Source organism: Notothenia coriiceps, unplaced genomic scaffold (assembly GCF_000735185.1).
Source record: "Notothenia coriiceps isolate Sejong01 unplaced genomic scaffold, NC01 NC01_scaffold00022986, whole genome shotgun sequence".
NCBI classification, from domain to species: Eukaryota; Metazoa; Chordata; class Actinopteri; order Perciformes; family Nototheniidae; genus Notothenia; species Notothenia coriiceps.
In genome coordinates this window covers 155907-169226 of record NW_011355687.1, presented here as the reverse complement: position 1 = coordinate 169226, position 13320 = coordinate 155907, and the positions used below count along the sequence as shown (strand labels likewise).

Genomic DNA, 13320 nt, shown 5'->3' with positions numbered 1-13320 from the left:
TTATAATGCTGTTACACCGGCTGACAAGCAGAGGATTTAAAGAGAGCTGTATTTCTCTGCCAGACTCTTAAACATCTCATTTTCCATTAACATGAGACCTAGAGCAGCGTGTGTCACAGAAGGACATAAATCTCCTGTTTCCCTTCCCCCCCACCCTGGCCCCGCAGTGTGGAGGCAGAGAATGTAATCCAGCCGGAGCAGCTCTCTGCCTAACCGTGTAGTGTGCTGCTGGACAAGTAACAGTCACTAAAACTTAAGGATCTCATCAATTCACACACTTTTCAAATATTATTTTTGGATACCCTTTGTTTCCAAATACTTAACATTTAGCTAACGTTCCAATCACACAGTCAAATTCAAATCCAGTCCCCAAATCTAAGTCTGTACCTCAAAAGAAGACCCAGATATACCCCAGTGCTCAATCCACAGCCCCAGTAAAGCAGTCATTAGCCGCTCATCCCCTTGCGAAAGGGCTTCCCAAAAGCAGTGATGGATGACTCCTCTCAGTCGTGTCTCCTGTGGCAGAAGGGCGCATGCTGCTCCACCAAAGACCCTACTGCCTGCTGTCTAATCTGCTTCAGAGATGACATGCCATCAGCCAGGAAGGAGCCCATATAAAACACTATCCTGTGCTCTTTAAGGGGTATCGGAGAATGGCAAATGGTCGTCCAGGGCCTTTTTAATGGGTGTCTAGTTTCATCCTCTCATGGGGACACCTAGCACACTGACGAGTCGGAGATGATGCTTCCTGGGAGTCTATCCTAGTTTTGGTCAAAGACTGACTTCCACATTTCCAAACTGATCGGAAAAGATCGTCTTGGAATGAGATGAAGATGTGGAGTGTTGAAAAGGGAGACTGAGTTCAGAGATTGATATCCTGTACTCCCTTTATTTTTAAAACATGCACAGACATTCGAGCTCATTAACATTTGTATGTTGAAGCTGTCATGAGTTAAATATTTCAGAATTGGGCCATTTGTGTTTGCACAAATTATATCTTTATGGGACTATGGTTTGCGCTTCTACCAGCCACAAAAAATAAATGAAAAATAAACGTCCTTAACTTTTACATATTGGCGGCACTACTTCCCATACCATTTAACCTGGGAATACAACGTGTTTCAGGTTTCAACCAGTTGATGTTTTCTTCTTTCATTCCCATTGTGTTTCTATAAAAAACTAACCCATTAGAGGTTTCAATCAGGCTCCATGTGGTCCATCAGAGTGAACAAGAAGTTAAAAAACACATTATGCATCAATGTATCAGTTGGTTCAGTTCAGCCACATTACTTGATACTACTAATGCTAGCAATGGAGTTTGTTTTATCAAAACCACACTCATTGGTGTTGGTTTAGCGTTTATAGAACTTTCCAACAACATTATGATTTGTTTTCGAAATCTGCCTTTTACCTGTTAGTATATTTTAGTTAAGTGAAGTTTATCCAAATACTGTATGTATGTGTTCCTCGGTTTACTGACACACTGACCTACGAATGCAGACACACACACTATGTGGTCATTAAGCGTATTCTCATTAGTGGAGAATGGGTCTTGATTAGGGGCAAGTTCACACAATCCATCTGATGGCTTTCCAGAGGGACTGGGGGTGGATGGAGGCAGGCAGGAGAACACCAGCCAGTCAATTAGATAGCCTTTAGAGTTGGATGGTTCTGCTGAGAGGGTCACATTTGGACACTTCTGCATCCCATTGCAGATTTCTCCCCTCCCACAGGCACACATATCCTTCACTCTCAGAGCATAAGCACCTACACTTCGACAATCCTCTGTGGCACATTCTGTTCTGGGGCAGAAAACACAGCGTACAAGGTCACAGAAGTCAGGAGTCATTAGCTGGCTATGACACTTGTATGTTCCTGTAATTTTGACTCGTACAGGTTTTACTGTAATATGCTGTAACACCACGAAAAACACTGTGCCTCAAATGTTGTGCTATTATTTGGTTATAAGCTTGTATTGAAATACCCAAAGCTGGATAAACAGACTTATGACATTAAAGTACATATAACTTCAAAATGTTTGCTCTCTAGTTGGATTAGGTGTAAAATATATTTTCCTAAGAATACACAAACTGTGCAGTGTATTTTACAACTTAGTTGGTTATTTTACTGATTGGGCTAAAATAAAAAATGATGTTTATGTAGCCCAGTTATTCCCTAGTTTAATCAGGGAAGGGCCCTGAGTTCGTTAACTCAATAAATCTAATTTACAATGAAGAATACATAAGGTAATGTTGTCTTATTTCTCTTAAATTATCCGTTTTATATTTTACCAATGTACCCTTTGTGTTATCTTGAGTCCCTTTAAGCACCTTTAAGCACTGTAACTTTGCTAGTATTAGATTATGTCTACTATAACATATACACACTGAACAATTTAGCTGAGTGAAAAGAAATGTATATTTAAATGTGTTGAGCACAATGACACTTACCTTAAACACATTAGTTTAAATACCTCTATTGATATAAATCACCAAATATCACACTGGAATCAGTTTTAGAAATAGAGATCTTAATTATTTTACTGTATACTTGTGAACAAACAGGAAATACACAGTCAGAATGTACCTTCAATAATGTCTGATTAATAATCCCTTTAACTGGAAATTATTAATCATATCAAAATATTATAAGGTCACCTTTGAATACAATTTCACACTTAACTCAGTGGGCCCACACTCACTCAACACACACACACACAAGCCGGCAAATAAAATGAAATAAAACCCCTCACGTTGCAGGCCTGATGTGATGCTTGAGAGCGTTGAAAGTCAAAACTACTTGTCTTCTTCACTCAAATGAGCAATAAAGCCAGAGCGATACCTCACATCTTCAACTCCAAACTGCAGCTGTACCGATCCCTGAGTCTCAGATGGCGATCAATGGTGGCGGGAAGGTGTCCAGCGACGGCGTGCTCTCTGGTATTGTCCAAAACTCCTCACTGTCACCAACTTGCAGCAAAACTGATAAAGGTCTTCAGGGTTTTCATGCCGAAAAACCCCGAACTGAAGCCAATGACGCCAGCTGAGTTAGCTACAATGTGGCTAAGAGTCCATTCATTGTATTAATGAATGCAAACACTCAGTTGCTAATAAGCTAATACACACGTGGATAACTCTGGGACAAACTTGGGAGTAGAAAGGTAATCAGTTCCTTGCAGACAGCGTGTAGAAAATATCTATATGAAGACTGTCAAATTGATAATCCTTGAGACACTAACTACATACTTATTTGCTAAAAACTGTCAACTTTAATTCACTCTCTGTGCCGCGACTTTGTCAGTCAAGCCACCACTCTNAAAATACATGCAAGTTCATGGCTACTGTAGACAACGTTCTTGTTGCTCTGTGTTGCGTTGTTAATGAGTGAGACACACCAGAGTTGAGGATCTGTGGGGTTTATACCCCACAGATCCTCAACTCTGGTGTGTCTCACTCATTAACAACGCAACACAGAGCAACAAGAACGTTGTCTACAGTAGCCATGAACTTGCATGTATTTTCTTATTTGAGGGGGGGGGTGGATGCGTGGGCCACCCGAATAGGTTAAGGGGCCTTTGGCTTTTCTTGCCGGGGGGGTTGCGGTGCCCCCACAAATAGAATCAAATTCTGTGGGAAACACTGCACACACAGAGATGAAAGTCTAAGTTGTGTGAAAGCAACGAGGGCGTCCAAAGGAGATAACCCTAGGAAACTATTCAACAGTTATTATACCATTAAACTGCTATACCCATTAACCTTACACGTGACAGCAAACCAATACATTATGTTCATGTGAATGTAATTATAGCTAATATGCAAGCCACTCTGCCAATTATTGTGCAATATTGACTAGTCTTCTTCGATTACTCTAAATGTGGTGAACAGAGTAGCCTACATTTACCGGCCTCACAGTATTAATTAGCAACCATGTTATTTAACTTGACAAATATTCAGCTGGAGGGGGAAGTGGAATAAATATGACAGATTAAACCTCAAAACTCTGTGTCACCCCTGGTCATGTGACACTGAGACAGTCTAGAAAACACGTGTGACTAGGCTGTTCACAGCACTGTAACACATTCACTGCTTTACTGCTGGTTCCTCGCCCTCAAGCCACAGAACTGATCCCAGCTCGGGGTTGTACGCTACACTTCTCCAGTCATACAAAGCCCACTAGTTGTAAGCTTCCAAATACTTTCGACCAGTGTCAGAGAGGCCATCCAAAATCCCCCTCAGACTACATAACTGCTCTCTTCCTGACCTTGCTTTGTCTGCTCTGTCCTCTGTAGCACCCTTCGCAGCCTCACCCTCCTTCTGACTAATGGATTAAGGTAATTATGACATGGCTGTGCCCACATTCTGTTGGTGGGGTGAAAATTGGTATTCCAGCTTTGTTGTTCTCACTAAACTGTTGATGAAATTGGACTGCCCCCGAGCAATCCAGAGCTCTACACGTTAGAAGAGATTTAAAGCACGGGTATTGTTTCTTTTTTGTTCATCTAAAAGTTAAAAGTAGTGCTCAAATCATGTTTTTTTCATATTTACAATATGTAACTCAATTATTTTACCTGCATTCCCAGTGTGTTTGCATGTGCTATCAACTTTCAGGTATCCAACAATGCAGACATGAATACAGTCAAAAAAAGGCTCAGGTTAAGGGCTGTTTACAAAAGTGTAGGTATGTAAAAACGCTGATTAGATGGCCTTATCGAGCCCTGACTGGGACTAAGCAACACTCCACCACCACACACTGACACACTTTCACACAAACAGAGAGAGTCTAACAGACATACAGCAAACAACGTCCTGACCTCTGCTCTTTCCACTCAGTTGCCTCTATCACTCACCAGAATGAGACGAGTTAAGACTGATACAACAACTAAGAATCTAAAAGCCACAATTCTTGTTATTGCTGAGTTTAGGTTAAAGGATTACATTTGTTTATGTTTTAAAGTATTTTCTGGGAAGATAACTGAAAGCTAAGGACATCAAAAGTGTACATAAAAAGAAAAGCGAGTTGATCAAAACACTTGCAGATTTCAGAGTGGGACAACCAACAACTGTTAAGACACAAAGATTTATCAGGAGTATTTGTCAAAGAAAGTGAAAGATTTACAGCCCGTGCAATACTGTATACGTGAACGAGCTGACAAGAGGCTGGTTAGATGAATCTAGGACTAAACTAACCCTGTTGACTGACACTGCACCACTCCAAAACTAAACCAGAAGTCATCTTCTAAAGCATTATGGCAAAAACGATTACAAAACACATTATGTAGTCTATTCAAAATAACATATTATTTTGTCGTTTCAACAAAACATTGAAGGGCCCCTAACATAATCAGCAATCACAATGAGAACACCATCTACAGTACTCAAGCATATTCTTCTGTTTTCCAAAAAATATTCTAGTTTTCCAAAGGACTCAACCTTCATAACAATGAGATTGACCTTTTAAATAATTTTTTATAACCTGTGTTGATCTTCAACCACATCACTTCTTACTTATGGTTTGAGAGGTTCTCTTCACAGTGCCCCGGTTCCTCTCCATGTAGATCTCTCATCTCTGCATCATCAATAACTTCAAAGGGACAAAAGCAGCTAAATTAGGTTTGCCACTTTCTTCTGTCATGACTAATGAGCTCTCCCTTCGTTTGTGTATTAGTCTCGCTCTGCTGTGGCTGTACCCCAGGGAACGGGCCACTGCTGTGCCTTCCCCTGAACAGGTAGGCCCAAACAGATGACAAAGCAACAGAATGGAAATAGAAACAATAGGGCTCCATTTGAGTTCTGTTGGAGCCACACACATAGTGTTGTGTTAACTTGCAAGTAGATAAATCCATGTACCCCTTTACTGGAAGATGCAGTGACTGGCAATACAACTGAGTGTTTCGTTGATTTCGTTTGTATGTCTTTTATAAACAGTCAACCTTCGTTATGCAGTAGAAAAATATATCATTCCGTATTTCAAAATGGTGTCATTATTATGATTTTGATGTTATTGTTAACATAATTATTTACAGCATTTTTGCCCTTATTATGACATCGCATATCCACATGAAACAGGAAGACCGTCAGAAAGATTTTTTCCACGAAATTTGAAGCAGTGGAAACTCATAGCTACAGTTTGGACAAACATAGAGAAAGTGTTTAACTCCCTATGGTTATGAAAATAACTGAAAGAATGGCACGATCATCTTTGAAAGTGTTTGGCAGCAGGGACGTAACTGATTTGGCCTATCATTAAATTGTGTGTACCCAGGAATCTAAAAATACACAAAGTCACATCGCTATGAGATCATACACGTGGAGGGAGAGAGAGACAGACTATGATTATAGGCTTTGGTCACAGGAAATAAATGGTAATTTGTCAGCACCATGTCAAAAGAGGCCACAAAAGAAATCAGCACTAACTGTCCTGCGAGACCAAGCCATAGCTTACATCACTCTTTTCCCAAACAAATGTATTGCATTATTGAATTATGATTGAATTATTAAACTGCCATGTGTCATCACTTGATCAGCAAATACAGTAAGGAACTCAAACCTAAGGGTATGAATCCCAAACTAAAATTATATCATACTTGATGATGGATCTTGGCTAATGGACACAAATTAAATGTCTAAATCAAGCTAAATGCATTAACATTCAATAGTTGTATATCAAAAACTCAATCACAAGTCATACACAGTCATCGTCAGTCTGCCGAGACTGTATGTGTCAGTATCACTTCACACTAGTGTTGAACTGAACTTAGTTTGTTCTACAAATGTATGAGAAAATAATATAACAAGCATCATAAGGGCTCCTGTATCCCCTAGATACAATAATACAAATCTACATAAAAAGATAATGAAGATTTGGATCCATTAAAGCCCATTATGACCCACTTACTATACAGGACTTACAGTGACATGGAAACTATGGAAACAGCCATACAGCCTTATGTTAATGTTGTACATGAGTCAATTAAAACTAGAAGACCTCTGAACTGAGATAAAGTGCAATGTACCAGAGTGGTTTATATGACTCCACAGCAACGCCCGGGCAAGTGGTTAGATAAAGTTATTTTTATGGGTGTGGGACATAATGTCAGTTTGGATAGAACACCAGGTTCACAGGCATTCACTGCCACTGACATGAATTTATTTGAATGTGTGAGTTTTTTGCAAACATTATGTTTAGTAATCCCTTTTTTTAAACCTGTCTTTTTTATATGTTTGGACTAGTACAGTGATTTAAAGGGGAATCCCATGCACTGGCATGTCCAAAAGGTGGCAGTGTTGAGTTTTATAATGGTGCGCAGAGGAATGGTAAATCTCTTCAATCTACGTTTTATATTTTTGCTCAACTCAAGTCAAAATCATCATCCATATATGGCACTCGTGTTTAATACATTTTGTTGGTTCTAGTTTTTTTCATTTGGTTATTTATTGTCATTAATAACATAAGGAACGTATTTTTAAACTAAAGACTAAAAATAATGTTAATGCTGGATTAAAAATGAAAATAATATAAAATATAAATGCAGCTTAAACAGGCAAACAGTTAAATGTACCCTTCTTGAATAAACACTTTGTACATAAAAGGCAGATTATAGATATATAAAATATTTGCATGCATGTCTATCTATCCTTATCTATCTATCCTTATCTATCTATCTATCTATCTATCTATCTATCTATAAATCTATCTATCTCTCTCCTTGTGTTCTCGCCTCTCTTTGTGCACATTGGGAATCCTATGTGAATGCCTTTAAAGCATGCAAGGTTCACTTAGTTTCGCTTATCATGAACTATGATAAATTGTTGTTCGGTATAAACTTAAAATTAAAGCAAAAGTAGTCAAAGAGTTAAAGTCTGTCCCAGCTGACAGTCAGCTGATGGCTTTTGACAGTTGCGAAAAGTTTTGATTCTGTAGGCTCCCAATATGTTAATTAGCTCGCGGAGTGTGCGACCCTATTGGCTCTTCGTCCGAGTCAATTTCCTATTTCCAGCCTGACGTCAGGGCGGCTACAATGCTTAAACTCATCTGCTGTGTGATCCCTCTAAAAATCGCCCCACCAGTCAGCGCCTTGTAACGTGCGAGGCTGCATTCACTCCCCAACTCTCGGCTCGTCTCCCTCTCCGCCTGCGCAATGTATTAATGAAGAGCCCGTAAAGTGTTAAATGTTTGAAATACAAAACCGCCGAATTTCACATGCTGAAAAAGGACTCCGCTACTCGTGCGCGCGGCACTGGTGTGTCTGTGCAATAGACTGCAAAGAAAAACTACTCTCACACGCCTGCAAGTCCGCGGCTGCAAAAAGGACTCTGAAAAGCTGTTTTTCAGTTTCAAGACAAACGCTTAAAAATCAAACTGGCTCACGTTCTTCCAAACCAACCCAGTTTGACAGCTGCTCTTCACCCCACTTGGAGGACTGTCAGCAGCAGCAAGAGGATGGCATCAGAGCTGGCAATGAGCAACTCCGACCTGCCCACCAGTCCCCTGGCCATGGAATATGTTAATGACTTCGATCTGATGAAGTTTGAAGTGAAAAAGGAGCCGGTGGAGCCCGATCGCAACATCAGCCAGTGCAGTCGCCTTATCGCCGGGGGATCCTTGTCTTCCACCCCGATGAGCACGCCGTGCAGCTCGGTGCCCCCTTCCCCAAGCTTCTCGGCGCCCAGTCCGGGCTCGGGGAGCGAACAGAAGGCACACATAGAGGATTTCTACTGGATGTCCGGTTATCAACAGCAGTTGAATCCAGAGGCGCTGGGCTTCAGCCCCGAAGACGCAGTCGAGGCGCTGATCAACAGCAGTCACCAGCTCCAGTCTTTCGATGGCTATGCCAGGGGCCAGCAGTTTGCTGGCGGAGCCGGAGCAGGAGGCACCATGGCCGGGGAAGAGATGGGGTCCGCCGCAGCGGTGGTTTCGGCAGTTATCGCTGCGGCAGCTGCTCAGAACGGAGTTCCACACCACCACCACCACCATCACCACCACAGCAACAACCATCACCAGTCACCTGGCTCCCAGTCCAACGGCACTTCTGGGTCACTTCACCCACACATGCGCTTGGATGACCGGTTTTCAGACGACCAGCTGGTCAACATGTCAGTGAGAGAGCTCAACCGGCAGCTACGGGGGGTCAGCAAGGAAGAAGTGATCAGATTGAAACAGAAGAGGAGGACTCTAAAGAACAGAGGCTACGCGCAGTCCTGCCGGTACAAGCGGGTCCAGCAGCGGCACGTCCTGGAGGGGGAGAAGTCGCATCTCGTCCAGCAGGTCGATCACCTAAAGCAGGAGATCTCCAGGCTGGTCCGGGAGAGGGACGCGTACAAAGAAAAGTATGAAAAGCTCATCAGCAACGGCTTCAGAGAAAATGGATCCAGCAGCGACAACAACCCTTCATCCCCAGAATTTTTCATGTGAGTCTCGACATTATCGTGAAAAAAAGAATATCAGTTGGGTTACTCACCCCGCTAACAAAAGTTTTCAATATGAAACTTTTTTTTTTGTTGGCGAAAATGCCTAGACCAAGAACTAATTTGTCAACTTTTTATTTTTATTATTTTAAACATACTTTTTTTTTGAGGGCTTTGTCACCCATGTTTATTTTTATTTTGGAGAAGCATAGAAAACGTTTATCTACTTTTTGCTATCATACTCAAAATATTATGCATAGCCTGCCTGTCAATATTTTTTTCATCGTTGTTCATAAGATTTTCATTGTTTGAGTAAAATATGATTTTTAAAAGTTGATCCAACTTTATGCTGCAGTATACTTGTGCATGCAAGCACTAAGTATAGCTACAGCTTCGAAGTTCTTCAACCTACACTTTTTCATAATTTGACTTTGAATTCAATGTACAGAAAACTGTATCCATCGACAATATGTTTTCGGTCTTTTTTTTACCTTTCTTTTTTTCGTCTGCCAAACTTGGAGGATTGCGAGCCTGCCGTTTGACGCCACCTCATCTCATGCGTTTGCTTGCTTTTGTGTTGAGCAACAAAAGACTATATTCATTACAAACTATTCATTGTTTTTTATTATAATTTTTTTTTAAGAAAATGTAAATTGAACTTTCCTGCATGCTGGACATGTATGGTTTTTATTTTCTTTATGTGCTTGAATATGTCATTTTTGTCAGATGAGCATGGCATTCATACATTCATTTATGACCTCCTCACTTTTTGGGGACAGCAGCAAAAAAGTGACAGGACTTCCCACCCCCCCCTTACACAAGTGCATTTCAGCTGTGTTGAAGTGCACCACCAGCGGCTGTCATTAGGCTGCAGTGAATGCGCTATGCATTCCAGATGGAAGTTGATCGGCGGGGATCCCGGTGCGAGGGAAAAAAGAAAATCCACGATCCCTTCCCTGAAAGTTTAGTCTGTTGGCTAAAGCCTATATTGCTATTTAAATATATTCCACTCTGCTTATGACACACTTCGAATAATTGTAATGCATAATTTAAGTACAGAGTTTTATAGGTTGCAAAAGATAACGTGCTACAGGTTAAAGCACATATATAATAGGATAATAAGGTTGCTGCACAAAAGTATTTTTAACGATGGTTGAGAAAAGTTGGCTCGGCTCCAATTCATAGGCTAGAATGAGCAGTATTGTGCAGTGCATAAACAGCGCTTTTGCAGCATGTGTTTGAATCAGAGATGTCAACATTATATTGGTCACCGGCACACATTTCACTACTGTATTTCATAAAAGCCTTGTGGGGAAAAGTAAAAGTAAATTGCCATGCTTTTTGGAAATGAGTGTTTTCACGATCTGACTTATTTTAGACTGAAATGCAAACATCATCCTCGCTGTTATCATGTGGGAGTCAAGAAGAAAGTTAGTAGCTATTGTCCACATCTGAACATATACGTTTGGCATTCTATTACGACTTACTCGTAACATTTTGATACTTTATTATCAGATCAGGAGATATTTGTTTTGTCTCTAACGAACTCAATATTTGCAAAGCAATAACAATTATTATATTCAATAATGTCTGGACATTGTTTAGATCGTCAGGGATTGACACCCTGCATGTGCAAAATGAGGGAGTATCATTCGCCAATAAATCTTGAAAATATGTTGATTAATCTTTCCTCTTATAAATAGTATATATATATATATATATATTTTGCTGTGCAAAATTATTTCACTCACTAACCATATGTGATGTTCATATGTGCTCGTTTTTTTCATTTCATACAATTAAATGATATGCAATAAATGTATGTAATTGACTTCAATAAGTTTCTCACTTTTCTTTTTACTTGTCCTGAAAATCTTCTGCTTTTGTGTTTGAAACATAATGAAAAACTAATCAAGACGTAACGTGATAGAAATTACTGCACTACATATTATCACTGTTCATATTGAGTGTTTATTTTTTTCAATTTAATAACAAGTCACCCTGAACGAATCAGAAACATATTTTTTTAATTGGAAAAACGGTTATTAATAAATGTACCCAAACTGATAAAGTACAAAATCGAAAGTAATTCAGGTCAAGGCACTTTTTTCATTTTGACCCGGATGCTGCATTTGAAAACTCTGTTGTTACAGATAACTTGATCAAAACCACAACACAATAGATTAGCATATGCAGTGACCTAGATGTGACTGCATATTTGTTCTGACACGTTATTGTCTTAAACAGGTTCCATATTTTCTTTTTCAAAAGTCCAAATTAACTGTGGGTGAAAAGTCCTTTTGAGAACATAATGATCACACTCAATCTAAACTATCTTTACAAACCACTTTTTCTTATGGTAAATTAAGTATTACCTTATTTAAAATATGTTGGGTACATTAATTACATCCTCATCTGTGAATCATTATGGGTTTGTATAGTATAATTACATTATGTTAATTTTATTGCAGAATGTGACCTATGATTATTGTGTGTGTGTGTGTGTGTGTGTGTGTGTGTGTGTGTGTGTGTGTGTGTGTGTCTATACACAGTATCTCTATCTCTCTGTGTGTGACCGTGTGTGCATGCATGTGATCCTAAATATGTGGGATTGTGAATTGAGTTTGTTTTTTCTTCAAGGACAGTATGTGAGGATGACATCTCTGTGTGAATTTATTGTGGCTCTGCATTTTCTATATTTGCACCCTGCATTTGCACATTTTTATTTTGCTCGCTTCCTGATCTGTGTATGTGTTGTGTGCCCGCTGCCTGTGTTTTTTGGACGCTGTGTGCTCACTGTCATTAGCCTGTCATCGTTTGGCTTTGCCAATTTCACCCTGCTTTATCCTGTTTGTCAATGGACCTTGGGCAGACATGCTCTCAGAGAGGAAGGTGCAGTGAGGGCAGAAGCCATGTCAGGCATGTGAGGGGGCGCTGGTGTAGGTGCCAATGTAAGTCAGCCGCTGCGGTGGGGAGAAAGAGGCTAAACGCTGCTGTAACCAATCCGGCATTACAGATGTTTTTTAGACCTTTCGTCGTCTTCAACCTAGCTTTTGCACTGCATTGGTGCACTAACTGAAAAGGCCACTTTTCTGAAACACAAGAGGAAAGTTATTCTTTAAGTTCTGGGACAAGGAATAGCCTTGTGGGCATCTTGTTTCACTGTTCCAGAACAATTTGTTTGTTGAAACAGGAAGACCTATGCGCCAAAATCTACTTTTAAAGAGGGAATAAGGTTTCTGAGAACAGCTTCAGTCTGGATTTCCCAGCTTTTTGAAACGGCTGTGAGTAAAGCTCGCGAGCAAAGGATAAACACAAATGGCACCTTTCATAGAGAATAACCACATTGTCAAAGCACTGAGTGATCAACAGTTATCCTACACTGAGAAGTCTTACAGTACATTTCATACTTGTTAAATTTGTTTTAAAAAAAGCCATCATATGCCAGGGATGATGTGCTGCACAGCTTGTCAAAAAAAGAAAGGAAAAAAAGAAAAGCCCGTTTTAACCCAACACTTGTATCCCACTCTGTTTTGTGTGATTTCCTCTGAGGTGTGTGCTGCTGCTGTGGGGGCTGATTTGCCCAGAGTGAGGGGAGAGAATGAGACAATAGTCGGGCTTGGGCTGAATTAAATGATTTTGCTGATGATTAATAGTGGTGTGGGCCACTGGCTCCTGCGATGTAGAGATGATAAATCGTGAGTGCAGCTCCGTGCAGCTGTGCCAGTGTTGGGTCTTAGCATGCACACACCATGCACTTTACAGCCAAGCCGTTCTCCTTCTTCCTCAATTTATCTAATTACATATATTTGATCTAAGCGTAGCACTGATATATTTTGTTATTTAATATTAGCCACACAAAAATATTGAATGACTTCAGAGAGAATAATTGCTTTTCTTTCCCCCTATAAAGAAC

The 13320-nt window shown here is 40.2% G+C and overlaps 1 protein-coding gene across 1 annotated transcript; it reads left to right on the top strand.

Annotated features, from left to right (window-relative positions):
• Positions 1-8068: 8068 nt before the first annotated feature.
• On the top strand, positions 8069-11204 carry LOC104954197 (transcription factor Maf). The gene has a single exon (XM_010781273.1). It carries the CDS (start codon positions 8440-8442, stop codon positions 9409-9411), a length of 972 nt encoding a protein of 323 aa, XP_010779575.1. The 5' UTR covers positions 8069-8439; the 3' UTR covers positions 9412-11204.
• Positions 11205-13320: the final 2116 nt, after the last annotated feature.